The sequence below is a fragment of the Paroedura picta genome, chromosome 7, assembly GCF_049243985.1.
Source record: "Paroedura picta isolate Pp20150507F chromosome 7, Ppicta_v3.0, whole genome shotgun sequence".
Lineage (NCBI taxonomy): Eukaryota > Metazoa > Chordata > Lepidosauria > Squamata > Gekkonidae > Paroedura > Paroedura picta.
The window spans coordinates 81752969-81779785 of NC_135375.1; the positions used below are offsets into that span (position 1 = coordinate 81752969).

Below are 26817 nucleotides of genomic sequence, written 5' to 3' on the forward strand. Positions count from 1 at the left end.
ACTGATTAATCTGATCAATATCCTGGTACATCTTGGCTTATCTTCTCCTGGAAAACCTTTTAAAAGAAACTTGGCTGCTATACCCCATTAAAAAGGCGATTTGGTATAGTTTTTCCAGGTTTGCCAGTAATTCAAATTTTTGGTTTGGTTTTCCTGTACAGTTCTTATCAGAAGCATTTGGGCAGCCAGTCTTCTGGATCTCCTTTGTCAGTATTTTGTTGATGGATATGTGTAGCTTGCATATCCATAGGAGGTTCGTAGAAGGCCAGTTGTATCTTTTGTCCGCATAGGTATGATACACTGTGTGAAGCCATCTCATTGCCTTGCCCAGTGGTATACCAGTCCAACCTTTAGAGACCTGTTGAGTATCCACAGCAGAGATGTCTACTCTGGGTTGGGTAATTCCATGAGGTTTAGGGCAGAGCCTAGGCTGGATCGAGTTTGTGGAGGGGAGGGATGTCAATGGGATATAATGCCATAGGGTCCAGCCTACAAAGCAGGCATTTTCTCCAGGGGAATTGAACTCTGTAGTAGGAGTAGGTGTAGGAGTAGAAGTAGGTATAAGTGTAGGTATAATTCCAGGAGAACTCCAGGCTGCACCTAGAGTTTGACATCCTCAGTCCAAAGAGCTGTGTAATGTTTGCATTTGGTCTGTGGATATTGAATCCTGTATGCACAGGCCTGACTTTCACAAGTGATGTCCTTCCCACATCCAGGGAATCAGATATGTTTTTGGGGCCCTATGTTAACCTTATGTCCATGTGTGATGTCTGGTTGGGCCAAAGGTTGAACAAGTCCATGAGACAAATGAGGCAGGTAGGCATGATTTCAGCCACCTGTAGCATTATATTGTAAATTTGTTTTCCTTGGCCTGCGCTATCCCAGCTGTGCTTAAGAAATTAGGAACTGTTTATATGGAATAAAAATAAATGGAGCAGAGTTCTGGCAAAATGATAGCTATTGTTTCCAAGCAGCCAAATGAATGCTAAAGCACTCTGCTTATATCCCCCCTTTAATTTCCTTCATTTTGGATAATAAATTCTTAGAGTTTTACTTGTTAGGTGGGAAGCTGATGGTTCAAATTGGTCACAGTTTCACTGGGCATCCTTAAGTAAACTATTAGACAACCATCTGCAGATGAAGACAATAAAACTATGCTACATTTACAGGGCTGTTGAACGGATTACGAAGATACTGGATGTGGTGTTATTTGTAATGTCCCTAGTCCTATATACAATTTAAAAAAATTATTATTCTCAAAACAGAATGGGCATTTGGTGATGCTTTCATTTTTATCCTACCATTCTTCAAAGGAGTTCAGATGCATAGATGGTTTTCACTTCCCTTATTTTATCCTCACTACAACCCTGTAATGTGGCTTAAGCCAAGCGAGCCTAATTGTTTGGATAACTAGTGAGATTCATGAAGGGGAGTGAGCAAGTTACCCTGAGCTCTCTTCACATGGACTCTTGTGCTAATATCTGAAAGCATGTTTCTATTATCCTATCTGCTCATCTTCCTGTCCCCTTGGCCTGTCACCAAATTGTGGAATTAAAATTCAAGGCAGGTAGAAAAATGCTTATGTGAAAATGCTGGTGCTGTATTATTGGAAGAACTGGGGTCACAGCTTGTATACATGGAAATTCCCGGTGACTACTAACATTGTTGGCCCATACAGGAAAAGCAATCTGGCTTTGTGGCTGAATTTATGATGTAAATCAAATTGTAGTTCTCCAATCGACGTAACTGGGGTTGGGGTGGCTTAAAGGTTGCAGATAATTCACTTTTGTTTTAATCTTCTGTTAAAATGTTTCTTGTCTGGGACTATTTCAGCACTGACTCTTGACATAATGAGAATTGGACCTGTAAACACTTATTTACATAGGCTTTCTAATGGGTTGATGGCCTAAAATTATCTTGGATAGGCTTTTAGACTGAACTACATCTTTGTGTGTCTCATAACGCTGCTCAGATGGTCAATAGGGTAGGAGGTATCCCAAAGCAACCCATCAATGTATTTGCATTTCCACTGTGGATTGAGAATGTCTTAATTTTTATTATTCATTTTGATGTCTAAAAGCATTATGTAATCATGGCCCTATGACCCATGGCTAGTTATAGCTGCTGTGTGTGTGAAACATCTCATGGGGGTGTTCAAACAAATCTTAATTGAATTTGCAAAATCCAAGTTGTATTTGCACACAGGTAATATTCAGATTTCACAATAAGCATGCTCCTCTGAGATTTATCATCAGAGATCTGGAGGTGTAGAACCAGAAGAAATTGCATTCTGATCGCAGCCCAGCTGGTCACACTGATCCACATCAGTAACCTCAAAGTTAGAGCATTGCAATATGCTTTACTTGGGGCAGTCTTTGAAGATTATTGGGAAAAAGTGGTACTGAATGCAGTGGCATGATTGTTGACCAGATCAGCCACATTACAGTGATTTCAGACCAGAAGTTGATGAGTTCTAGATTCTGGACAGAGAAAAGATGACATTTCTTTACACAATGAGTGATTCATAGAATCATAGAGTTGGAAGGGGCCATACAGGCCATCTAGTCCAAACCCCTGCTCAACGCAGGATCAGCCCTAAACATATGACATTTGCTGCCAGAGGATGTAGTGATGACCATAGGCATAGACAGCTTTAAAAGGGGAATAGACAGATTCTTGGAGGATAGGTCTGCCATTGGCTTGGCTACTAGCCACAGTGAATAAAGGTAACCACCAGGAGACAACTTTAGGGGAAGGCCTTAGCTGCTTTGCCCCGGCCCTTCAGGAGAGCTGGTTGGCCACTGTGTGAGACAAGATGGTGGACTAGATGATTACTTGGTCTGATCCTACAGGGCTCTTCTTATTTTCTTAGATAGACTGGTTACTGGTTGGTTTCATGGTTAAGTTCAAGGTTTTGGTTTTGTCCTTTAAAGCCTGTGTCTTGGGACCCACTTACTTGAAGGACCCCCTCTCTCCATAGGAGCCGAGTTCGCCCTTTCTGTCCTCCTGCCAGGGCTTGCTTTCTTTACCCTCCTTGAGAGATGTCAGAATTCTTGCAGTCTTGGTGAGGATGTCTCCTGTGGCAGTTCTGTCGTTACAAAATGGGCTGTCCAGTGATGTGAGGGCTGTACCTTCGCCTCTACCAATTCAGAAGCGGGGTGTAAGGCAGTCGCACCTTTGGTTGAATGAGGTTTTATTTTTAGTCCTTTGCTTTTAGGATCTTTATAGCAGCATGTGTGTATTATGTAAAAAGCTGCAATCTAAACAAAAGTGCTGGCTAAACAAAAATTTGAAGAAGACACCTCCAGATTCTGATCCCCAGACAAAAGAGGGGCAAAATCTCAGCATGGGCAGGGATAAGAAAGCACCTGCCAGCTCAAAAGGCTGCAGAGAGCTTCGGTGTCCAAGCTTCGCATGCTGGGCAGCCTTTTTTGTCGAGTTACCTGTTGACGTAATTGTAGTGCTGCAATGATGACTGTGAATATGATAATTACGGTGAAGCATTTTGCTGTGATTGAATGGGCCATGGGACTAATAATAATAATTACAGCAGTGGGCCTTGTTTGACTGGCACCCTACTCCGTTCTAGGATGCTTGTCTTAGCCGTGAAGTCAGGTTCCCCCTTCTCAGCTGCACTGAAATTGAACACCTTTGGGGACAAGCTGTCTGGGGGGGGGGATGCGGCTCTGGCTTTGGAGGCCGCAGAGTATTTACAAAGGAGGATATTAAAAAATCTTGGAAAGCCCTGCAGCGATGTGGTGTCAGCTAAACAGCGGTGTCCTTTGAGTTCACTAGGTCACACTCAGCTATAGTGCCCCTTCCCTTCCCCCGTTAGGCTGGTTAATATTTGCAATTTGCTTGCCTGTTTGGTCTCTCCTGTCAGTCTGCTAAAGAAAACAAAGGACATTTGGGGGGGGGCATACGCGTGTGTGTGTATATATATATGGGGGGAAAAATCACTTTGCAATCAACTTGGCTAGCCCATCAGCTTTTTTCATTTGGGTAATGGTGACATTTATGACTCCTTAAGTAAAATGAAATGTGCTCAGTTACCCGGCATCTTAATAAGGTCACAGGGAATATTAAAGTACTATTATGGACTATATTAAATTGGGTTTCCATTTGGTATTATTTTATCTTGAAGGAGTAATCTGACTGCCTCACCGTCATATTGGAGAATATAGTCATCTTAGATGGTACAGTTTAGAGAATGCTAAAGCTTTTTGAGGTTCCATTGGAATTCTGTTTGGGCCTTGGCCTGTTCCTTTAAGTATCTGAAGTCTGAAAGCATGATTGCAGCATTTCAAATAGTACTTCAGAGAACATTTGAGGATAAAGCTGGAGTTATTTTGTTTTTGAAGATGTAGAGCAAATGGCTTAACATCATACGGATGAGAGTTAGGCTGTACAGTTGGAATCAAAACATGGAATCAGAAGCCTTGTATTATCTTTACTCCTCTCCTGTGGAGCGGATTAAATAAAGGAGTAAGGGCAAGTTGGGAGGAGTTAGGGCGGGCTCTGTCCGGGATAAAAACTCGGAGGAGCGAATCAGGAGTGATTCTGCACCCTCCTCCTCCCTTTAGGCCTGATGTGAAGGAAGCCTCTAATATCAACTGACTGAAGGGAGGGAGGCATTTCCAAGAGCAATGCAGGGGAGTCTGTGGGCATGCATGGGCATTCCTTTTGAGGGGAAAAGCTTTCTGACATGGAGGCCACAGAAAAGCCATTTCCCACTTAAAATACTGCTGTGGCCAGCCTCTTTGTTCAAGGGCAGATGCAGCCAAGCCATGTGTGTCTCTTCTCAGCAACTCTCTGAATACTTGAGGCCTACGGGGCATGGTTGTTATGCAGATGAAACTGGATGCTGTTGCAGAGGTTCTTTTGCTTCCTGTTTCATCTGCACAACAACCCTGTACAGTAGGCCCCAACTATTTCATCTCTACAACAATCCACGGGAGGTCTTAAATGTTTCTTCTACACAACAACTCTGCCCACCTTCCAAAACAGCCATTTCTGCCTGCTGGAGCTGATCTTTATAGTCTGGAGATGAGCGGGTATTCCAGGAGCTCTCCAGACCCCACTTGGGGTCGCAGCGTTATGACGGTTGAGAACCGCTGATCTAGAGATTGAGTAGTGGTAGTAGAGACGATGGTAGAGGCTTGCAGATTGAGGTTGGGATGGAGTGGTGCAGGTGTGTCCCTCCTGAGGTATGGGTTTTGGCCAGCCCTTACCAGCAACTGTTTGTATTTTGGGGTACAGAGAGACAGACCAGCATGGTTCCTGCATGTCTGGAAAGTGCAAGAAGATCTAAATGAAGAATATTTACAGCCTGAAACTGTAAATGGTGAACAAGTAAATGGCTGGAGAGACATGGGAACTGTAATTACTTTTCCCAAGCTTGGCCTGGTAAATAAAAATCAGTATTTGCCAGGAAGGTCCTACGAAACAAAAGGCATTAGTGACCTAGAATTTCAAGTGGAGTTAGCTTTACAGGAAAGTAGACAGTGAGACTTTGGAGGGAACTAGGTGATCTATTTTTATTAGGCAACGACTTGGCCTTGCTGACAACAAGAACTACATGGCCCCAGTTTTGACCTATCAGTTGCATGTATCCCTTCCACCCCTGCCTTAGGGGATCAACTTTGTATGTTTCAGGGAAATTTGTAATTTTATTATTTTTAATTAACTTTTTATTTATTGGTTCCAGGAACTCACCTCATCCTTTGATCACCATACTTGAAAACAGACCGGACTGCTGGCCAGTTCTCCTACAGCAGATGACAGCATTTTTTCAACAGTGTCCAGAAAGGTAGAAAAATGAATACCTCTTAGCCTTCATGCTCATTATCTAGGCCATGGTATGGTGGTTAAGAGCAGTGGATTCTAATCTGGAGAACCAGGTTTGAGTCTCCACTCCTCATAAAGCCTGCTGGGTGACCTTGGACAAAGACCAGTTGTCTTAGAACTCTCCACCCCATCTACTTCACAAAGTGTCTGTTGAGGGGAGAGGAAGGGAAGGCAATAGTAAGGCACTTTGAGACTTCTTCGGGTAGAGAATATGCCCAATATAAATGGGATATAAAAATCAACATTTCTTTGTGTATGACTAATGTATGAATTACCTTGAATTAATGTATATCCTTGTTTGAATCAGTAGAAGCATATTGACCATCCTTGTGACTGTAGTTATGAATGTTATTTTCCAGTATGTTAGAAAGTTATAGTAAGCAGGAGTTCTTGAGCAAAAGTAAAGAAGCATACATTATTTGATTTCAGTTTTTGAACACCTAGTTCCCGTGTTTGTTTGGGCTCCAGGCAGATTACACCGTGTAAAACCATGCAGACAAAAAGCATGGGACTTCCAATAAACAATGCTATAGGACTCGGGTTACAAAAATTAGAATGTTTTGGGAGGATAGTCATGTTGGTCTGCTGTAGATTAGCTAGTTTTGAGTCCAGCAACATCTTAGAGACCAAGATGATTTTTTGGGATGTAAGTTTTCAAGAGTCAAACCCTGATCAGCTATCTAAGGGAAATTTGACTTTCTGAAGCACATACCCTTAAAAACTTCTTAATTCTAAGATGCTACTGGATAAAAATCCAGCTCAGAAATTAGAAACAGTGCAGAAAAAAGTATCAGACATGTGTCACAAATAATGCAAAAAATGGAATTGCAAAGTAGAAAGTAGAAAAATGGAATTGCGAAGTAGAAAGTCAGTGAACATATTGTGGCTCCTATCATGCTGGAGTGAATAAACTCTGAAGGGAGATTTTATTGCTCTTTCTCCAGACAGTTGACAAAGTTTCACTTGAGCCTATTAACAGATAGGATCCTCTCCAGCTTCAAGGTTGCTCTTTTTACAAAGCTCCTATCCACAGAACCTGTTCAAATAAATTAGGGGTGTAGCTTGTTAGGAAGAATCCATGGCATAACTTCTTTGTGAACCATTTAAACATTTAAAGCAGGCTGGCTAGATATTTTTTTCCATAGCATACTGGCTTCCACAAAGAGGAAGATCTGTAGTCTAGCCTCCTTATGTATGAAACTTTGATGAGCAGGGAGAGTTGGATTTTGAGACTGATAAGTGACTGTTTTCTTACCCCAATATGTATTCTGACATGGTACACATGCACAAACCATACATAGAGGCTAGAATTGTCTTCGGTCCTATGTTAACGTTTCTTTTTAGGGGCTGTCATATTTTAGTTTATTCATGTAGAGTTTTTTTAAAAATCAACTAGGCCTATAAGTTAGCCAGAGCTCAGTAGTTCCTCTCCTTGGTAATGAAAGCCTAATGACTCACAAGTAGCACATGACCTCAACTGCAGATCTCCACATTGTGCTGCATTTTTTGACATGGCCCTCAGCTCTTGGCCAAGCCCACCCTCCTTTGCTATGACAGCCATGTGAAAGCCCCGAGAGGGCTTCTCTACTTGGCAATGTTGCAGAGAAGGAGGGCTGTCGCCAGGCGTGTCTTCTCTTGCCATTGCAGCCCTGCAGTTGGTAAAAGTATATCGACAGAAAAGCATATCAAGGTACAAGGAGCCTCCTCAGAAGCCAACCCCGGCATCCTCGATTCTTGTTGCCATTCACTGTCCTCAACCTTTGTTCTTGGGCTATTTACTTGCTTATTTGTGTTAACAATATGACGTCTCTTATCAAAAAGATGTCACATATAATTTAACACCCAGCAACACTTGAGGTAAAAGTATGCTTGTTAATAATAAGGCAGGTCACTTCAAATAAGCCTTGTGTCTCCTCCTTCCATCTTCTTGGTTCAGCTCTGCAAACTTGCATAAAATTGCTAAAAATGTATGTATTTCACATGACGGGTCTATGTCTCTTGCCTTTTTTTTTTGTTGTTGTTGCAATTTTTAAAAGTTTTTATAATGCCTTCGAAAACTATGGAAGCCATGACAAAGGCTTCTTGTTTGCTGCTCTGGAAGCCATGCCAGGTGTTGCTGCTTCGCTTTGGTTTTTCCCTTTTGAGTCATCTCCTCCATTTCTTTCCTTTGACCGCAGTGCAGAAAGTTCACGTGTTCTTATAATGAGACCCTTTCTAAGATACCTGTTTTGTGAGCCCTGCCAAGTGCGGGAACATGCTGAGTTACGGATGGGCCTGCTTCGGGTCTTGCTTCAGCCATGTGGTCCTCAGAACAAGGAAAAACCCTCTGTCCTCGAATACCATCTCCTCCAACTCTTTTGTGACTTGGTTCCATATTATCAGGTGAGACTTATTTGCTTTTCTGCACACTGAAAGTGCTTTTGCTAGAACAGCAGCAAGCGGGAAGAGACGGGAATAAGAAATGTGTCTAGCTGTATATATTTGGTTCTGAGATGGCAGGGCATCTTCCAGTCAGAGCTCGTCTAGAGTTGGTTCATACACAGTGCAGATTGAAGAGGTTGAATGGACCATATGCAACCCAGCAAATCGCCATGTGGTGAATTGCCATTTTGGATGCTGCTTTGGACATAATAAAAAACGAGCAAAGAGCCCCTCTGTGCAGATAAAAGACCAGCGACCTTCATAACATTCTCGTACATGTATAAATTTGGCCTGGAGAGCATGTATTCCAAAGCCTGCCCGAAGACATTTGGTAGTTTGATCTTTCCTAGTGACAAATTGCAAAATCATGACCACTTACCAAGGTGCAAAGTGAACGGAAGGTAGATGACAAGAAGCAAAGGAAGAGGAAATTGTCATAGATGTGACTTGCCATGCCATGCTGTTGCAAACATGATAACAAACCACATCTGCCAAATCTTATTTTATAAAATGTTGTAAAAAGGACATCTGAGATGCATGCTTTATATGTGGGAGAAGTAAGCCACATATTAGACTACTGTTCTCTCGGGTCAAGCACTACGAAAGAACATAAGCCTTATCTCCAGATGTGGCTTCAGGGGTTATATGGTATGGCAATCATTGCCAGAATTCTTCCTCTCTTGTAGGGTTCCGAACCAATCCTTGTGATTTTTGCCTCATGCAAATCCAAGTGATTGCTGGACAATCAGCCCAAATGGAACTTCACTGGATGGGAGGGGGTGAGTTTAGGAAAGGAGAAGAAACTCTTTTTCTCATATGAGTTTGGGGGGCTCTGGGTAACAGCATCAGTTTAGCCAAGTGTGGCTTAGGGTATGGCATGAGGGTAGGAAGAAAGCTTGTCTAAGTGAAACAAATGAGCATCCTATTAAGGCCCCATATTCCGAACTTGTTCATTCACACATGCCAGGTGATGTTGCCTTCCTCTGGTGGTGAATGTCTCTGTGCATACTAGCTCTCAGTCTTGCTGCTTTTCCTCCTCCAGATTAAGGACCTGCCACAAGTCACAGAAACCTTGCTTTTTCTGGAGGAGTTGTTCCGGAGTCTCCTGCGTTACCCTGTTTTTTGGAGTGCCCAGTTACACCAGCTGTGCTTGCAGCTTTTGTGCTTCTGTGAGACTTGCCTGCATGTCACAGGGGAATGTTCATCTTTAATTTGCTTAATGGAAGGAAATGTTGAACTCTTGAAAGAGGTGAGTTCTGCAGCACAACTTTAAAAAGATCATCAGTTAAAACAGCAGGTTCCAAAGCGCCTTTCACCTGAAGGCATTCATGGCTTGGAAAACACCAGAGTCATGTCAAGCCCGCAGCTAGAGTACATCTGTGGGGATACAGGCCTACTGGAATGCCAGGAGCTTTCTGTGGCTGGTTGTTCACTTTGGTAACAATGACATAATATTTGGCTCAGCTGTCTGAATTCACAAAAATGGTAATTGTCTTTTTAAAAGGAGGGATGCATTATGGATTCAGAGGGGGGGAGTGTTTGTAGACGGGGGGGGGGGCAGTCATGGGGCTTCTGGATGTCTTATCTTTTGTTTGTGTGTGTTTAGGACTTTCCATGTGAGCTGATACAAATTGGATTAGGCCTGCTTCTTCTACAAGCTCCAGCTAGTCAGCAGAAGCCCATCTTAAATTTAGGTAAGATCTTTTTGTTAAAGCTTCCTTTGCAAGATGCTTGCATGCTTTCAACTGAAGTCTGGTTGAAAACAAAATCACTTCTGTGGTCTGTTTAAAGTTAGAAGTAGTATAGTCCTTTTCAGAATGCATGTATATTGAAAGCATACCATTTGTGTGTAATGGGAGCAAGCTACAATGCAGTATTTGCAGAGTGTACAGTCAGCATGTTGTGTGAACAGAGCAACGCATGTATTTCCCATGCACCTGCAAACACATGTATTTCCCATGTACCTACACTGAAAAATTCAGTGATCCCAGAAAAGGTATAAGAAGATATTTTGAAAGCATTTATTTTCCCTTTAGGAAATGATAGGAATGGAAGTGTTTACTGGATACAGGGTAGAATTGGGTATATTTATGTCTTGCCATTTCTAAGGTGGCCAATTGGGGTCTTAAAGGTACACTCTTAGGATTTTTTCATTACTTCCTGTGATTTTGGGTTATGATGAGCTGAATCTAATGACATGTTTGGTGTGGTTTGTCCAGAGTCTTGATTTAGATGTAAGGGTAAAAGTTGGCTGAGATCAGAGAAATATCTTAAAAACAACAGAAAGAGGGGGTATAGAATCTGAGTGACTGCTCAGCTCTCCATCTTTACCTTTTCCTACCTGAGGGCAAAACTGTGTTTTGCTGATTGTGGTTTGATCACTGAAAGACTGGATGAGCCTGTTCCAGAGGGTCCTCAAGTGTTTTAGTGAGATCTGACTCAGCTGGGTTTGGGAAAGGCATGTGACCTTGAAACTGAATTCAAACTTTCGAATGGAGGAAGGAGGGAAAGAGCGTGCAAGCCTTACCAGGTGAAGTTGGAGTAAAGACTTACACTAGAGTACGGTACAGACAAGTGTGCCTGGGAAATCATTGGGTTTATACTCACTCCTCTCTGATTGTCTAGTGAAAAACTTTCAGATTCTTGACGCATAATAGTTTGATGTTATGTTAGAACCTTAAACTATGGACTGTACTGTAATCTCTAAGCCAGGATTCCAAACCATGGTTTGACTGCAGTGCATGCTCTGTACTCTTCTATGCTAACCAAGTACTTGCCTTGAATATAAGGACCTACTATGGGTTGTCAAGAATATGGAAGTTTTCTCAGTAACTGGCAGGAAGACGGAGGGAGGAGGAGCATGCAGATTTGCAGATGCACTGGGCTTATTTCTATAACTCTGTGACTGAACAACATCTAAATTTTTTAGAATTTAGTTCTGATTAGGATTGGGCATAAACTGTTTGATGAGCCAAAATTCGGCACAAACTTGGGCCAGTTCAGAGCCCCCAAAACAATGTTTGGGGAAAGAATCTCTCTTGAGTATTTATCAGACTTTTGTCCAGTTTGGTTGTGTGGAACCATTTAAACCTAATGGTTGAGCAGTGCAAGGTCCACAGCTCAGCTGTTAGGCTTCAATGGCTGGGAGCCATTTCACTAGTTAGCTTTGGGGGGAAGCAAAACAGACTGGCAAAATGGCTCATGGTCATTTCAGCCTCACAGCTGACAGGCATACCTGCCCCACTGTTAGGTTGAAATGGCTGCGAGCTATTTTATTGATGAATCACGCTTCCCCCCTCCCCCCGCTAGTGAAATGGACCAGTTAAATGACTCCGCTCACAGCCGCTCTGTTTAAATTGCTGTAATCCATTACATTTATCAGTTGCATCCCCCCCCCCCCCATACACACACACATTTTGAAGCTGAGGGAAGTGAATTGCTTACCGGTCAATCTCTTCCTCTCCCAGTCTCAGGTCACCATAGCTTGGAGAAAGGGGGAACGAGACCCACTGGACTGTCTCAGTTCAGATGAGTGCCTTTTGGCTCAGTTCTCAGTTGGGGTTTGAAGGCCACCCAGAGCTGAACCAAACTGTTTATTTTTAAGGTTTGCGCCCATCCCCTTCTGATTTCTCATTGCATCAATATCAGATGGATTATTTCACGATGTATCTGACTTTAACCATCTCATTTTTGATTTGCACCTGATCTTGATCACTTGGTTTTTGCCACAGTTATTGGTATATTTGGAACACAGAGAATGGGTACGTTCCAGTGACAGTTTTCTTTTTGTTCAACTAGCCGTCAAGCTCCTTTCTTTTTCGGGAACTGAGATGACTCTTGCTGCATCACTCACCCTGGTGATGCCTGCCCTGCAGATATTATCTTCCACAGCAGTAGACGATTGTGTGTCTGAGGAAGATGGTGGCACTTCTAGGAAGCAGTTGGCCATAAATCTTCTAGAAATTATACAGCACAGAGAACTGAAAGGGAAAAAGAAATTGGTAATGCTTCTCATTCTTTTTTTTTTCTATTGATGGGTGTAATGTATGTTTCACAGCAGCAGTTTGCTTCATGTTGTGCATGAAACATGCTCTCTTCTCTCTCTCCCCTGCCTTTCCAGACTTATTGACACTGTAAAAATAAGAATGGGTATGCAAATTGAGGAGAGTGGAAACAGTTTATAGGAGAATGACAGACTAAGATGCTAGGATGTCAGGGTGTATTTATATGTTCTACTCTTATAAAAATGTTTCACTGAATGAGCAAAGCGTAGAGCCAGCAGGGTGTCCTTGGGCTCCTCACAGCACTGATAGAGCTGTTCTGACACAGCCGTAATATCAGGGCTCTCTCAGCCTCACCTGCCTCACAGGGTGTCTGTTGTTTGGAGAGGAAAGGAAAGGCGAATGGAAGCTACCTTGAAACTCCTTTTGGGAAAGAAAAGAGGCATATAAAAACCAACTGTTCTTCTTCCTCTAAATAATGACTATGAAACTGATGGTGAAGCCGTAAGCAGCATTTGCACCTTTCTAAGTCCACTGTAATCACAACTATTTGGGATTGTACTGAGAATTGTGGTTTATTTCTTGCATTTACTGCAAATTGTTTGTGGACTCTGGTAAGCAAGCCTTGGTTTTTCAGAGCTGCTTCACATGTTATGTTTCAGTTGTTTAGCAAGGACTTCAACTGTATTTCTCATGTTAAAAAGGGGAATGTGATGTGCGTCTTCGAACAGTTGCTTATGTCATGCAGGTATGCGTGTAAGAGATCAGGAATTATCTGCAGCTTAGTTGTAATCTGTGAAGCAGCCTTGAGTCCCATAACAGCTACATTGGGATGATACTATTGATCTAATATGGCATCTCTAGAATCCTTGAGAAAGTCTTTAACTTTATCCACATTCCATCTCCCCAGAGGCCACTAGTAGTCTGGCTTCGATAGAGCTTTTATTACTACAGCTTTATCATGGGCACCGAATCTGCCTCATTAGACATTGTTGTAAGATAGGGATTCCCAGCCAGCGGTCCGGGGATCCTTGGGGGGGGGGCATAGGATTTCTGTAGGGTGTCCACGGCTTTTTGCCTACTGCCTTAATGGACTCAGCCACAAGCTAGGGAACTGGCTTCTTCCATTGCTCCCCCTCCCAAGCATGAGTTCTCTTGTGGTTTCTGTGCCTGGGTGGGGGCAGAGCCTGCACGCCTACTCCTCTCTGAAACCACCTGCTGTCTCTCCTCCCTCCTTGAGCCTGTCTGTTAATGTAGGTGGTGTTGTCACTTCCTGGGTGTGGGGGGGAGGCATGGCAGGAAGGTGTGGCCAGCTGACATCACTTCCAGGGTTCCTCGAAGTCTGAAAAATTATTTCAGGGGTTCCTCCATGGTCAAATAGTTGAAAAAGGCTGCTGTAAGCACTGTCACTTGCGGTAAGTGTTGCCACTTACCAAGATCAATTTTACTCTTAATAATTATGAATAGTAAAAGTATAATAATAGAAACAACACTGGATAGCTTTCTTCTGTTTAGAGAACTATCTTCTTGTTCTAATTTGTTCTAACTGTCTGTAGAAAAAGGAATGAAAAGATGCCAACATGGGATTAAATATACCAGAAATATAGGAAATATATTTATGGGATTAAATATAGGACGGGGTACAATTTCAGTTTTCTACATATATGCCAGGATTAGTTTATCTTTATGTCTGGGTTTGGGAATACTTGGCAGGCACGCAGTCCTATATCCATGCAGCTGCTCCAGGTTCTGGAATTACCCATTTATCAGCCAAGCACTGTAGCAGCAGCAACCTCCAGGGGCCAGCCGAGCCACTGGCAGGGGCATAGACACATGAGCCATGGGGAGAACTAGGTCTGACACAGTTGCATAATCAGGGCAAGCTGGCACTGGGAGCCTACATAAATGTCACTGCCGTGATACAAGAGATGGGCATCATGCAGAATATCCATGTAGGCTGGTGTGTACTTTTGGCTGCTGTTGGGCTTCAGGAGGAGCAGCTGGAAGTCAATCTGGTTCCAGTTGGATCAGAGTCAGGCCAATACCCATCTGATGGGTAGCCTCTGTGGTGGGGTAGGCCTGGCCATGAGGTAGACAAGAAGCAGTAGCCCAGGACAATGGTCCAGGTAACCCATGGGTCAGAACAGCCATTGATGGGCAGGAGAAGCGAACATGGGGAGAAAAAGGAGGAGGGGCACTCATTGAGGAGAGGAGATACAGAAGGAGGCTCCAAGTACAGACCAGGAAGGATTAGCTGGGAAGCCTGGGCTGGAGACTGGAGGACCACCTGTGAGGGAGGAGGAGGACAGGGGTGTTCTGATTCCCCTCTTCTCTCCCAGTCTGAGGTCCCAGTGTGGAGAGCTGGATGGTGGAAGGCAACATTCCCAATGGGCACTTAATTTCATCATTAACTTTGTGATCTTGAAATCTCTCTAGAATCCCTATGGTTGCTCATATAATACAAATCCTCAAACATCAGTCAATAAACTTTTATATTTAGAGGAGAGTAACTGTACCCAGATGATGTGTAGCCACTTTTATGCATGTTTACTCAAAAGGAAGTCCCACTATGCTTGGGACTTATTTAACTGGAAGTATGCATAAGATTGCAGCCTTTTGGAAGTAATTCCCAATGAAGTCCAATGAACGTTACTTCCAGCTAAATCGACATAGGGTCAGGCAAATTTAGGCTTTAGCTTAGTCATTGAGAAATTATAGCCAATTGACTTTTCTCCAAATCACATGTGCTTAAAATCCATATTCAGACAACTGGTCTTTAAATTTAGATAATTTGAGGCAAACCAAGAATAAATTCCACTACAAGGAATAAATTCCATTACCATTTTTGGTGATTTGACTGTGGATCAGTTCACATCTCATGAATTCAGCTCTGAGTTTTTGCAAGTTCAGACTTGCAATTATGGTTGTTGTTGTTGTTGTTGTTTAAAGATGGTATTCTGGTGCATGAATTTATTCTCCCCCCACCTTTTAAACTTATAGCTGTAAAAATGAAGAACTGATAAAAAAAAGTATTAGTAATTCTTAAACACTGCATGGGCTAGAGCTTTATGATTCTTGATCTTCCTTATTCAAAATACTTGTCCCTTAGAACAGTGATCCCCAACCTTTTATCACCGGGGTCTGGTCAACGCTTGACAATTTTACTGAGGCCCGGGGAAGGGGTAGTCTTTTACCGAGGGATGTCGCCGCCTGAGCCCCTGCTCCACTTGCTTTCCCACCAGTGCCCCTGACTTCCCGCCGCCCTGCCATCAGCAGCTGCACAGTGCCGCACTGAGCGGGAGCCCCAGCCATGGCGGCTGCTGGAGAGCACCAAAGGTGAGCCAGCGGCAGGGCAGCCTCCGAGGCAGCAGCTGGGGAGGAGGACGAGGAGGAGCTGCGGCTCAGTACTGACTGATCCACAAACCGGTCCCGGTCCCCGGACTAGGTCCCCCGGTACCAGTCCCCTATATTTTTAGTAGAATCCCTGTGGTCTGCTGATGTTTGTTTATGAAACACTGTATCAGAAAGGTTTTTTTAAATTAAGGTTTGTGTTGTATAATCCTGTACTATTTGTTTAAGAATATAAGTAGGTCCCTACGAGATTAGGCCAAGATCCATCCAGTCTAAAATTATTTAGGAGAGTTTCTGTAGCAGTAGCTATTAGAATCCCAAGGAAGCCAATGGCTTCTGGCTTCTTGTATGATGTTGCGTTTATGCCACTGTAGCAATAATTCACAATTGGGCTGTCCTGTCTATCCAGGAAAAGTCAGTTGGGTATGATTGCTATAGCCCAGGGACAATGGATGCTGCCTTAGAATATAGTGAAAGTGTATCACTGTAGCACATAGCAGCTTAGCAGACAGAACAACTAGAGATCATGATTTTTGACGGCTAATCCACTGAAGTTATAATTTTACAAATATTTAAGACCCAAGTTTTATTTCAACATCTTCGATAGCATAGAAATGCAGTTGTTTGCTATGTAGCACTGGATTCCTGCAAAATGGGTCCTTAAAACCTTCACACTTTTCTGTGTTCACACAATGGATTGCAGAATGAAAACACTAGAAGGCAATGGAAATCCACTGGGAGCTGTGAAGGGGAGCATTTACCTCTAAGCAATACCATCCGTCAAAATGGCAACTTTGCAGGTGGCTGGATCTTAATTTTCTGCATGCCATAATTGGAAGCGATAAACAGGGGGGGTAACAGTTTAAAATATTCTTCTACATGAAATGGCTTTTTAAAAGGTCATTTAAAGTACAGGAGCATTATACTTCCCATTATCCAGAATGGATTTACATTACATTGAGCAACGTAATTAAAACGAGTGTGTGCCATTCTGTAGAACGGCTGTGGTTGCTCGTTCGAAAACCTCCTGGCAGACTCGAAACTTGGGAGCAAAACTGTCTCCTGATCCTAATGGAGGCCCGAATTATACTTAGTGATGTTGTCCTGGCCTGCTTTAGGATTCAGGGTCCTGTGAACTTACTTGAGGTTCCTTGGCTGGAAACTTGAAGTAGCCCCTGGAGAAGGAAGCAGGAGGACGCTGCTGACAGTCTGGTCAGTTCCTTTCCTGTGCCCAAGACCTGTCAGTGTTTTATTGTTGCTCCTCCCCTCTTTGAAAGGCAGTGTCTTGTAATGGTTGGAGATGGAGCCTCTGGGCCCAGTGCAGCATTTGTGGGTTCCATAGTGCCTGTTTGTACTTCCCCTGACACCCACTGAGCTTTTCAGAAGGTAGGTATGGCCAGGGCACTGTACAGCAGGGCTTGGTATTGTCTGCTTTCATTCCAAGGAAAGGTTTGTTTGAGTTTTTTTGCAACTTGGGATCAGCAGGATTGGTAAACACCTGCATTTTCCTTAGTCAATGTGTAGCTCAATTTCCCTTTCGGGTTGTACACATTATGGTTTCTAATTGTTGGGATGAGAGAGATTCAGACACACATGCAGGTATCTGAGTGTAAGGGAAGGCTGCCGACTTTCAGCCGAGCTCCCCCCGAAGAACAGCATCTTTTATTAACGTCACTTGCACATAACATGTATCCATGTATCTCTTTTGGCCTTCAGGCCGGTACTCAAACACAGAAGCTTCTTGCATGTAAGTGTACAAGCAGCTATTGTTCTTTGTGCTTTCTACTTGCATTGCGATAACAGCGTGTTCAGCAGTTCACTTTAGCAATACACACACACACACACACACACACACTAGGCCTGCATCACACTAATGAGTTCTGTGGATCCAGTGGAGTTTCCACAGAGTTCCACAGAAGCTTTACAGAGTGACACTGTAAATGTTTGCAGGGGCCTGATTCAACTCAGGATCACACTGTGGAGTGAGAAGGGTCTTCTTCCTTGGGCAATTTTCCTGAGCCTAAATGGCCAGGAGGTGGTAATTGGCCCAATTTTAGAGTGGTTTGTACATAAATGTGTGTGTAAGGGCAGTTCTGGAGCAAAGTAGTTTGCAAATCAGAAATGTACCTTGTTAGGAGTGCTGGTGGCCTGTTTATTAAAAGATCTTGTTTACACAAGCAGGATAGGATCGTTCTCTACACTCAGTCATTCAGATAATTCTAGCATAGCAGGAAATCCAAACTGCCTGAGGTTTGAACCCAGTGATAATTTTGCCAGAGAACCCTATGCCTTCTTACAATGATTGGCATCTATGAAATAGATTGTAATATAAGTATAATCGTATCTTTCAGTTCAGAAAAACAAAGCTATAATTGTAATTAGCAGTGACGGTAATTTATTTTAAGAAGAAAGCTTTCATTGTAATGAGATGGTGTCAGACTGTTGTTCTTGAGCTGTTTAGCTAAATTACTGAGAAAGCATTTAATATTAATTTTTGTTTGAAACCAGAGGCCCATATATGTTGGGTGGCTGAGAAGCTAAGATTTACTTCTGATATTCCTTTTCCTTTTACACAGATCTCCTGTAGGCATTTCTTCCCCGTGACCAGTACTTATGGCTCACTGTATACCACATGGAGGATCCTTGTGCTTATGAAAGAGAAGTCATCTGTGTCTGACTGGTTATCTTCTGTTAAATCAGTGCTGCCTATTATAACGGAAGTCCCTGTCCATGTTTTCCTTCTGCTGGCCTACCTTCTTGTTGAAGAAAATGGACCCGACCTTTGTAGCATACTAGCCACCACTGCAGAAATAGCCAAAGCAGATTCGTCTCAGGTAAGAATGATTTGTGAGGCCTATAGCCAAGATTTGATTGGTAATATTTAAAATCAGAATGTGAAAATCCTGGGGGGCTTTTCGCACCGGGATCTTTGTTGCAAATTGGTCACTGAACGAAAAATCGCCATTTAAAATAGTGGAATTCGTCGTTATGCATACCTGCCTTTGTAGTGGAATCCAGTTGCGTTTTGTAGCGTTTCCCGCAGCTTCCGGTCTCGGCAGAAAAGGAAGCGCTATTTCCAAGCTCGTCCCGCCCCTGGCCGTCAAGCAGCCAATGGGCAGCCGTTAGCATGCTCCCAAAGAGCCCCTTTCCCTTTAAGAAAGGTTTTTTAAAAAAAAAACAGACCCATTGTAACGAATCTGTGTAGATTCGTTGCAACGGAGAGACCCATCCAGCTGCCTAATGTGAGCTGTCGTTTGATCGTATGATCGCTGCCTCGAGTGATAAAAAAAAAAATCCCCCCCCCCTCACGGGCCCGATTTTCGGCTGAATTAATGTGTAAAAAATAAAGGGACTTTATTTCAGCAAACGGGCTTTTATGTGGTTTGTGCTTAGTGACTAAAGGTGAAGGACTGAAGCCAGGGAAGCCTCTAAACAGAAAGAGGCTCGCTGGTGCGTTTATCCCCGCTCGCTCGGAGAAAAAAAAATGGCGATCGCTTCGCCGGAAGTTTGGAGGACAGGCTCAGGAGGAGGGACTTTGAAGAAACCGCAACAATGTTAACGCACAGGTCTTTATCGCTAGTGTTGCAGGTCTTTATCGCTAGTGTTTGGGATTCCCCTGAAAGCGCTACAACGAAGCGCTTTTTGCTGATCGGTTTCAGGAGTGTTGCAGATTGTCTACGACGTCGTGCGTTATGGCAAATCAATAGCGTTTCCAATTAGCAACCATTGTGCGATTTTGAAGCCGTGCAAAAAGCCCCTCATTGTTACAGCTCCTTCCCGTGCCTCCTTTCCACCCTCTCTATCTCTGTTTCCTTTTCCTTACATTCTTCTGGCCTACAGTTTCTTCCCCTTGCACCGCTGGATCATTCCCAGTTAGGGCAGCCAACCTCCAAGTGGGGCCTGGCATTCTCTTGGAATGGCATCTGAATTTAAGACCACAAAGATCTGTTTTCCTGGAGAAAAATGGCAGTTCTGGAGGGAGGATGCTATGCCATTACAACCCCATTGAGATATTATTTCTCCTCAGACTCTACCTCAAAGTTTCTCAATCCAGAGTTGGCAACCCTACTTCCAGTATTTTAGTCCCCGATTCACACTGTAAGGCCTGCATACACTCTCACACTATGTTTTTATTTATTTATTTATATTTATATACTGCCCTCCAATCCCAAATTTATTGAAATCAGTGGGTGTATACCAGGGGTGTGCAATTAAAAAAAATAGTATTTTTTGGTTCAGGTCTGTTGAACCTTCCAAAAATCCTGGATACCAGTACTAGTACAGTACAAATCCAGGATTTCTCAGAAATCTCAGTTTTGGGAGAGATCCAACAGACCCAACAAGAAAAATACTGGATTTTTTTAAAAAGCCAACCTAATCCTGGGGCTGGACTGGCTTCTCCTTCCTTCTGATGTAAGCCATGGTACCAGATAAGCCAGCTCCAGGATCTGTGTGCCATGGGGAGATCCTTATACAGTCCTTCTCTTAGGTTTCAGAATGATAGTATATCTGGCAATATCCTATTTGTATCTTTCCTGGTTTACCAGAGCAATGAAAACCCTGGAATGTCTCCCCCACCTTTCTTTCTCTCGTTGGCCTTGGCACACAGATTTCACTATTTTGTCCAGGATATTGGAGATACTAAAAGAAGAGTTGGTTTTCGTAACCCACTTTTTGCTTCCTGAAGCAGTCTCAAGCAGTTTACAATCACCTTCCCTTCCTTTCCCCACAATACTCTGTGAGGTAGGTGGGGCTGAGAGAGCTCTGACAGAACTGTCTTGTGAGAACATCTCTAATGCACTGTGACGAGCCCAAGGTTATGCAGCTGGCTGCATGTGGAGGAGAGGGGAATCAAACACAGCGCTCCAGATTAGAAGCTGTTACTCTTAACCAGTACAGCAAGCTAGCTTCAGTATTTAATGCAGTATTAGAAATGCCATTAAGCTCACAAGGAGTAAATTGCATGCAGAGAAAATGGACTCATAACCACAACATTTACAAGGATGGTTCTCTGATTAATACAAGGGTGTGTGAAATGCAGGCTGGGGTCAGAAGTTGGCAAGGTTGGCCAACTGTTAAAGCCTGTCACTCCCCCAACCTGTGTGGCATCTCAACTTTGCCCAACCTTGCACTTTCTTCTGGGTAGCGCATGGCAGCATTCCAGACAGCACTGGTTGGTGTCTGTGCCTGGGACAGCAGCCTTTGGAGCAAGGATGTGTCGCCAGCGTGTACAGCTGAGTGGAGGAGGCAGGGGAGGAGCGTGTGACTGAGTGGGTGGGAAAAGTCTATGCTGGTGGTAGAGGAGGAGCACATATCTGAGTGGGTTGGGAAGGAGGGTACAAGTGGGATGTGTGGTGGCAGGGAGGAGATGGCTCCAAAACATGGAACTGGCCCTACTGAAATGCATTAGTATCACTTCATTCCTATTTCTTTTAGTCGGTGAAAATTATTTGCAAGGTGAAAAACAATATCCTTATAATTGCTGTCTGTGTGCTATGGACAAGCTGCAAAAAATACTAAAGGGAAAGCACTTTTTTGCATTGTTGATCATTATATTTCTGTGTTGTTGTTTTTTAAGACCAAAAACAATAACTAGGGAATCTCATCATGGAATTCCCTGCTCTCTGGGAGCAGCTGTCTGCAAATGGTTTGTTCAGGATGCTTTTATCGTGTTAATTCAAAACAGATAAATGGAAACTGATTTACAAGAAATGGGGAGCTTGTGAATTTTTGTTTCAGCCTTTTGTTTTCCAGCAGAAGATCGCTAACAATTCATGTTTTTTTGGCTGAGTAATGGGAGAAGAGAGGGATTGGAACCATAGAGTACCTGGTGCCAGTGGAGAGCTGCTGTAAATTATTCACAAGTAGAAATGTGGAAAGAAAACTCATGCTGTCCCCTTGCCCTAAATTAAACATAACCTATTCCTAATTCTAAAGCCACTTTTCCTCTTGTGCAAAATGTGCAAGCAGTTTCTGAGTACTGTAAGATATAGGAAGGAAAGTGCTATATATTAGCCGAAGAAGATCTTACTCAAATGCAGGTTCAAGAAACCTGCTTTTGTTACTGCTTATGCACCATTGGATCCAAATTGATACAAGGAATCCATATTAGGGGCACAAATTGAACCTGTGCATTGCAGTGAAGCTCTACTCTTTCCCAGCAAATGGGAATATCCAATGGAAGATTTATACCCTGTGTTTACCCTGTGGTTAAGATAATGCTGTGAATTTGCATTAGATATAACTTAGTAGGTAAAGGGGTGGTGGAATACTGCTCAGGAAATATGTCAGGGAATGCAGCAGTCCTTGATGTTAATTATCTTGACTCAAGTAAAATGAAAGGTTCTTTTCATGAAATTTATACAGTCATCCTAATTGGATGAATTGTGCAAAAAAGCCCCTGTTATGCTGTGTGTGAATCCAACCATGCCACAAGAGGAAAAAATTAAATTGTTTGACTGAGAGGTCATTTGTGCATTGTAAGATAAGATCTATTACCATTATTAGAGGATTATGAGTCTCTTGAGGATATTCACCCTTTTATAAGGTACCTTAAATGCAAGAATAAAATATTTGGCTGGTAAATGACATCCTTCTGGGAAATTCATCTGAATAAGTATTACCTTATGTATGGTGGCCTAAAGCAAGGGAAAAGGATGAAGCAAATGTAGTCTTGTTAAGGTAAAAATTTGGAAATTTAAATGAAAATCAATAAACATTGGGTTGGTTGGCTGAAAATTACGCTATTCTTTGCCAGATTACAGTATTCAAAATCCTCTTTGACTGAGAACCAAAGATAAGAGGTTGTCACTAAATGAATGAAATCCTGTGATGAAATTCTTGGTGGTTTAATTACTGGAAGTACAATTTTACACATAGCAGAGTAGCAATTTGTGATTTCTAAAGCCTATATAAACCCCGAAATTACCTTTCATCTGTAAACGTTTCCAAGACTGAACTTCAGTGTTTTATCTAAGTATATATTTTAAAAGAAGTTCTTTGTCAAGTTGCATATAAGATCTGCACAGTGGTAAAACCCACTTATGGAAAATTCTTGTTTTAACTATTGTGCTGGTACGCACTGTGCCATCTTTGACAGGACAGACATGAACATGTGTGTATGCTTGTCCAGTTAATGGTGTGTGTTCTTATAAAAACAAAAATTTGTGACAAATTTAAACACATGAAATCTTGAAGACAGTTGGCTGCTAGAAAGTTGCAGTTGGTGTTTACTGTGATGAAATACATGTCGACAAATGCTGGTAGTGGCTTTGCCAGGGCCTGCATGATGTCCCAGTCACTTCCAAGGAAAAGCCAGGATGATAATTCTGTCTCAACATGTTCTTTATGGGCTTGCACCTTGGAAACTTGAGCAATTCCTCCCTGTATTCTATTATAGTTTCTTAGATTAAGAAACATCACTGAAGTCCAGAGCATTTCAATAACAGGTGTGGCACATAAAATCATAGTATCATAAAGTTGGAAGTGACCTTCAGGGTCATCTAGTCCAACCCGCTGCAGAATGCAGGAAATGGCCTCAGGAGCCAAGCACCTACACAATCCCATTTGTCCATCCACTTATATTCATGCCCCCTGCCTCTCGCTGTCTCTGCCATTGCGTACTGGAGCAGCTAGCACACCTTACCTCCTGGTTCCTGGACATCTTTAAAGGCCTCATGCTGGAAAATGAGGGGGAAAAGAGCATTAGTTGCTCCAAAATAGAGTGGGTGGGCAGTGGGGCAATGGTAGTGATGAAGGTGCAGCAGAAGCTGCCACTACCTAAATCTACCCTTTGAGGCCAAGGCCTCACCTGATTGAAAAGCTGATGGTAATGAAGTTGCAACTGTAGACTTTAAATTATTATTTAAATTTAAATAGTATTAAAAATTCAGATCATATTTTAATTTTTTTTTAAATACACTTTGGTCAGTGGAGTGGTTGGATTCACTGGGATATCAGGATTGTCACAGCAGTTGGGCGCACAGGGTCTGTTAAAAAGGCTGAAAAGGTCATGACTGTATCCTGCTGTCTTTATTAAAGAATGTTACCTAACATTCTTTAATAAGGAACATCCTTATAATGCTTGTTTTCCCCATATTAGTTTTCCATAAAATTTAATTGTTGATGCAATTTTATTCTGTAGTATCAGAATCAACCTAAAGTTTTCTGTTGTATTAAAAGCATTTCACTTTTAACCGTGCAACCTAAGAAACAGATTTTAAATATTGAGGTGTCACAGTTCAGCTACTAAATATTTTAAAAGGACGCGGAAGATAGAGAGAAAAAATGAGTTTTTTTCCTAGCCAGTTTATTTAAAAACAAACACACACACAAATCCTGGCTTAACGGTTATGTTGCTGAATGAATGCCAAGCTGCAGGCAGAAGCTAAATGTGCATAAAAGTTGTGGTTTATGAAGTATCAGATTGTGATACAGGCCAGTAATCTGAAGAGCAGCTGTAAATCTGTTTTTAAAAGCGACTGTATTGAAAGATTCTGGATTGTTGTTTTGAAATGCAGATTCTTCTTTTTAAAAAGATGAATTGGTAAACCCTTTGTCGGGCACCTAATGGAGAGGGTTGACCTAACTGCTGAATCTTTGGGGATGATGAGGGATTGAAAATGCTGTGTTGCTAAGCAACGCATTCAGCAGCTTTTCTGAGTGTGTTCCTGTGCTCTGAGAGTTAATGAATCTGAAGGGTGGCTGTTCGAAAACAGTTGGAAAAAAACTGATGAAGACAAAATGCTCAGTTAGCATTGGCAGGAACCTTACTCGGCCTTATTCACGCATTAAATTATGGTGTGTCTTTTGTTATTTGCTTCTTTTCTTTTAGCAATAAAGCTTTGGAGAGCATAGATTTTGTACCAGAAATGAAGGTAGATACCTGTAAGGAAAAGTGCTGGTTTGGTTTATGTTCATTTGTTCTCTCTTCTTCTTGCTCTCTCTGTCTGTCTCTCACTCATTCACTCTTACTAACTCACTGTGTGTGTGTGTGTGTGTGTGTGTGTGTGTGTGTGTATGTATATATATATACATATACACATACACATATACACATACATATACATATATATTCCTGCATGTGTTTCATATATAAATTAAAATACAGCTGTATTGTTGGAGACAGCTGACAGTCAACTAACTCAAAGCAAAGAAACCTATACAGTAAAATGAAGCCACAGTTGAAACAACCAATAAAGTTTGCATGATATGTAGAAACTAGGGTTGGGTGCTTCGGCATCCAAAGTGGCCATTCCCGCCCAATTGATACATTCCCTATCCAGAGAAATACAAAATGTTGGTTCTACATGGAGGTTCTGCTCTTGTCTGGCATCCAAACTAGAGCACGAGAGGAGGGGGAAGGTGTTTCTACTAGGGTTGGATTGCTTTGGCGCCCAAAGTGGCCATTCCCACCCGAAGGAGCCAGCACTGCTTCGGGCAGGAATGGCCACTTTGGACGCCGAAACGCCCAACCCTAGTTTCTACCTATCACTCCCTAATTGTCCACTTTCCAAGTATTCAGATAACACTTTGTAGGATCTTTCCTAAACTTTATTTGATACTGTCTTTTGGGGAGGATCACAGACAAAGTGGCATTCAGTGAAAATAGACCCTTTGTGGCCTTATGGCAGCTAAAAGATTCATGATACTATAACACTGGAAAAATAAAAGCTCACTTCTGTAAATCAAAGGATCGGGGACCTTAGATTTTTATCAGCGTGTGAACAAATAGCATATAGATAGCAATTGTGTGTGGACCTATTTTAGTTATTTTAAAATAATTTATTGAAATTTATGTAGAGATTTTCATCACCACTGTTATAAGTTTGTCTTGAGAGCCAGCTTGGTATAGTGGTTAGGAGTGTGGACTTCTAATCTGGTGAGCCAGGTTTGAATCTGCGCTCCCCCACATGCAGCCAGCTGGGTGGCCTTGGGTTTGCCATGGCGCTGATAAAACTGTTCTGACCAAGCAGTGATATCAGGGCTCTCTCAGCCTCACCCACCCCACAGGGTGTCTGTTGTGGGGAGAGGAAAGGGAAGGCGATTGCAAGCTGCTTTGAGACTCCTGGCAGAGTAAAACAGCATATACAAACCAACTCTTCTTGTTGTTGTATTTATGCATTGCTTTTTTTCTTTAAAAAATTCTTACATGGTTGCTGGATTTTAATATTTTTCCCTTTGTTTCTTTTGTCTTTTTTGTTCTCAAAAGAAATTGTAAAAAATTAAAGTGACCGTACATGGTGTGTGGATGGATGGAATAGTGTACAATGTTGCCCATATTGATGTCGTTTTCCTTGCTCCATGCCACCACAGACTTGGGGGAGGGGGTTAAGAAAAAAATTCTCTAGCCCTCTTCATTGTGAAATGAAGCTTGAAAAAGACCTGTAGTAGCACAGAAGGAAATGGTGATCATTGGATGAGGGCTCAGACAATGAAGGAGTGGAACAAGGAACTACCATGTGGATGCTCTGTTAAGAATGAGGTTTCCTATTTGTATGTTATTTCATGTGGATTATGTGCACACATGTACACAGACATCCCCTCTATGGCCTGAACCAGTCTGACCTCTCTAGAGGCCTGAGCTAAATTACCCTTCCTGTTATATTGTTTAAGATCACTGAAATTCTGTTATTTAGAACTGTTAGATTATTGTTGTTGTATTTGACTATGTTATGTTAGTTCGTTCCATGTATCCCCTGTGGTGTTATATGTAAACCACCCTGAGCCATATGGAAGGGTGGTATAAAAATCTAATAAATAAATACTTGCACATGAGCTCACTATAGAGTGTTTCAGCTTGCTAGACAATCATTCCATTTTTTGAGTAAAACTGTATAATTTGGGAGACAGTGCAAGACTGATGGACTCTCCTAAGCATGGAACTTCTGTAAGGTCTGCCTTTGCAACCAAAAGAAATTGTGATTGTGTGTGATCAAAAGGATTTAGGTTTTCTTAAAAAAATTAAAAAATAAAAAAAAGCAGGAAAAATTCCTGGTCATAATGAAAAATGTTATTGAATCCATTTTTTTTCCTGTAGGTGGGATGTTGCCAATGAGTCAACAATGGGACCAATAAGTATAATTTCAAGGTTTCCTGGCTAAATGTAGCTTAATTTGTTTTTATGGTAGAAGTAATGGCTACTATTCTCGCCAAGTTAGACATTGTGGGAAAACCTTAAAGTTTTGGAACTTCCTTT

At 42.3% G+C, this 26817-nt stretch overlaps 1 protein-coding gene across 5 annotated transcripts in view; it reads left to right on the forward strand.

The window, feature by feature from the left end:
- Nucleotides 1-26817, forward strand: part of FOCAD (focadhesin) — a 214120-nt gene that overhangs the window by 11515 nt on the left and 175788 nt on the right. For 4 of the 5 annotated variants that reach the window (XR_013232617.1, XR_013232618.1, XM_077345182.1 and 1 more), the window contains exons 6-11: nt 5708-5809; nt 8025-8229; nt 9311-9517; nt 9875-9962; nt 12067-12269; nt 18197-18454. Coding sequence is in view for 2 of the 5 variants with exons in the window: in XM_077345182.1 (XP_077201297.1) it covers nt 5708-5809; nt 8025-8229; nt 9311-9517; nt 9875-9962; nt 12067-12269; nt 18197-18454 (1063 nt within the window). In the remaining 3 variants the exon portion in view is untranslated. Of the gene's footprint in view, nt 1-5707; nt 5810-8024; nt 8230-9310; nt 9518-9874; nt 9963-12066; nt 12270-16390; nt 16421-18196; nt 18455-26817 lie in introns of those variants that run through there. The other variant, XR_013232619.1, reaches the window with a different exon arrangement.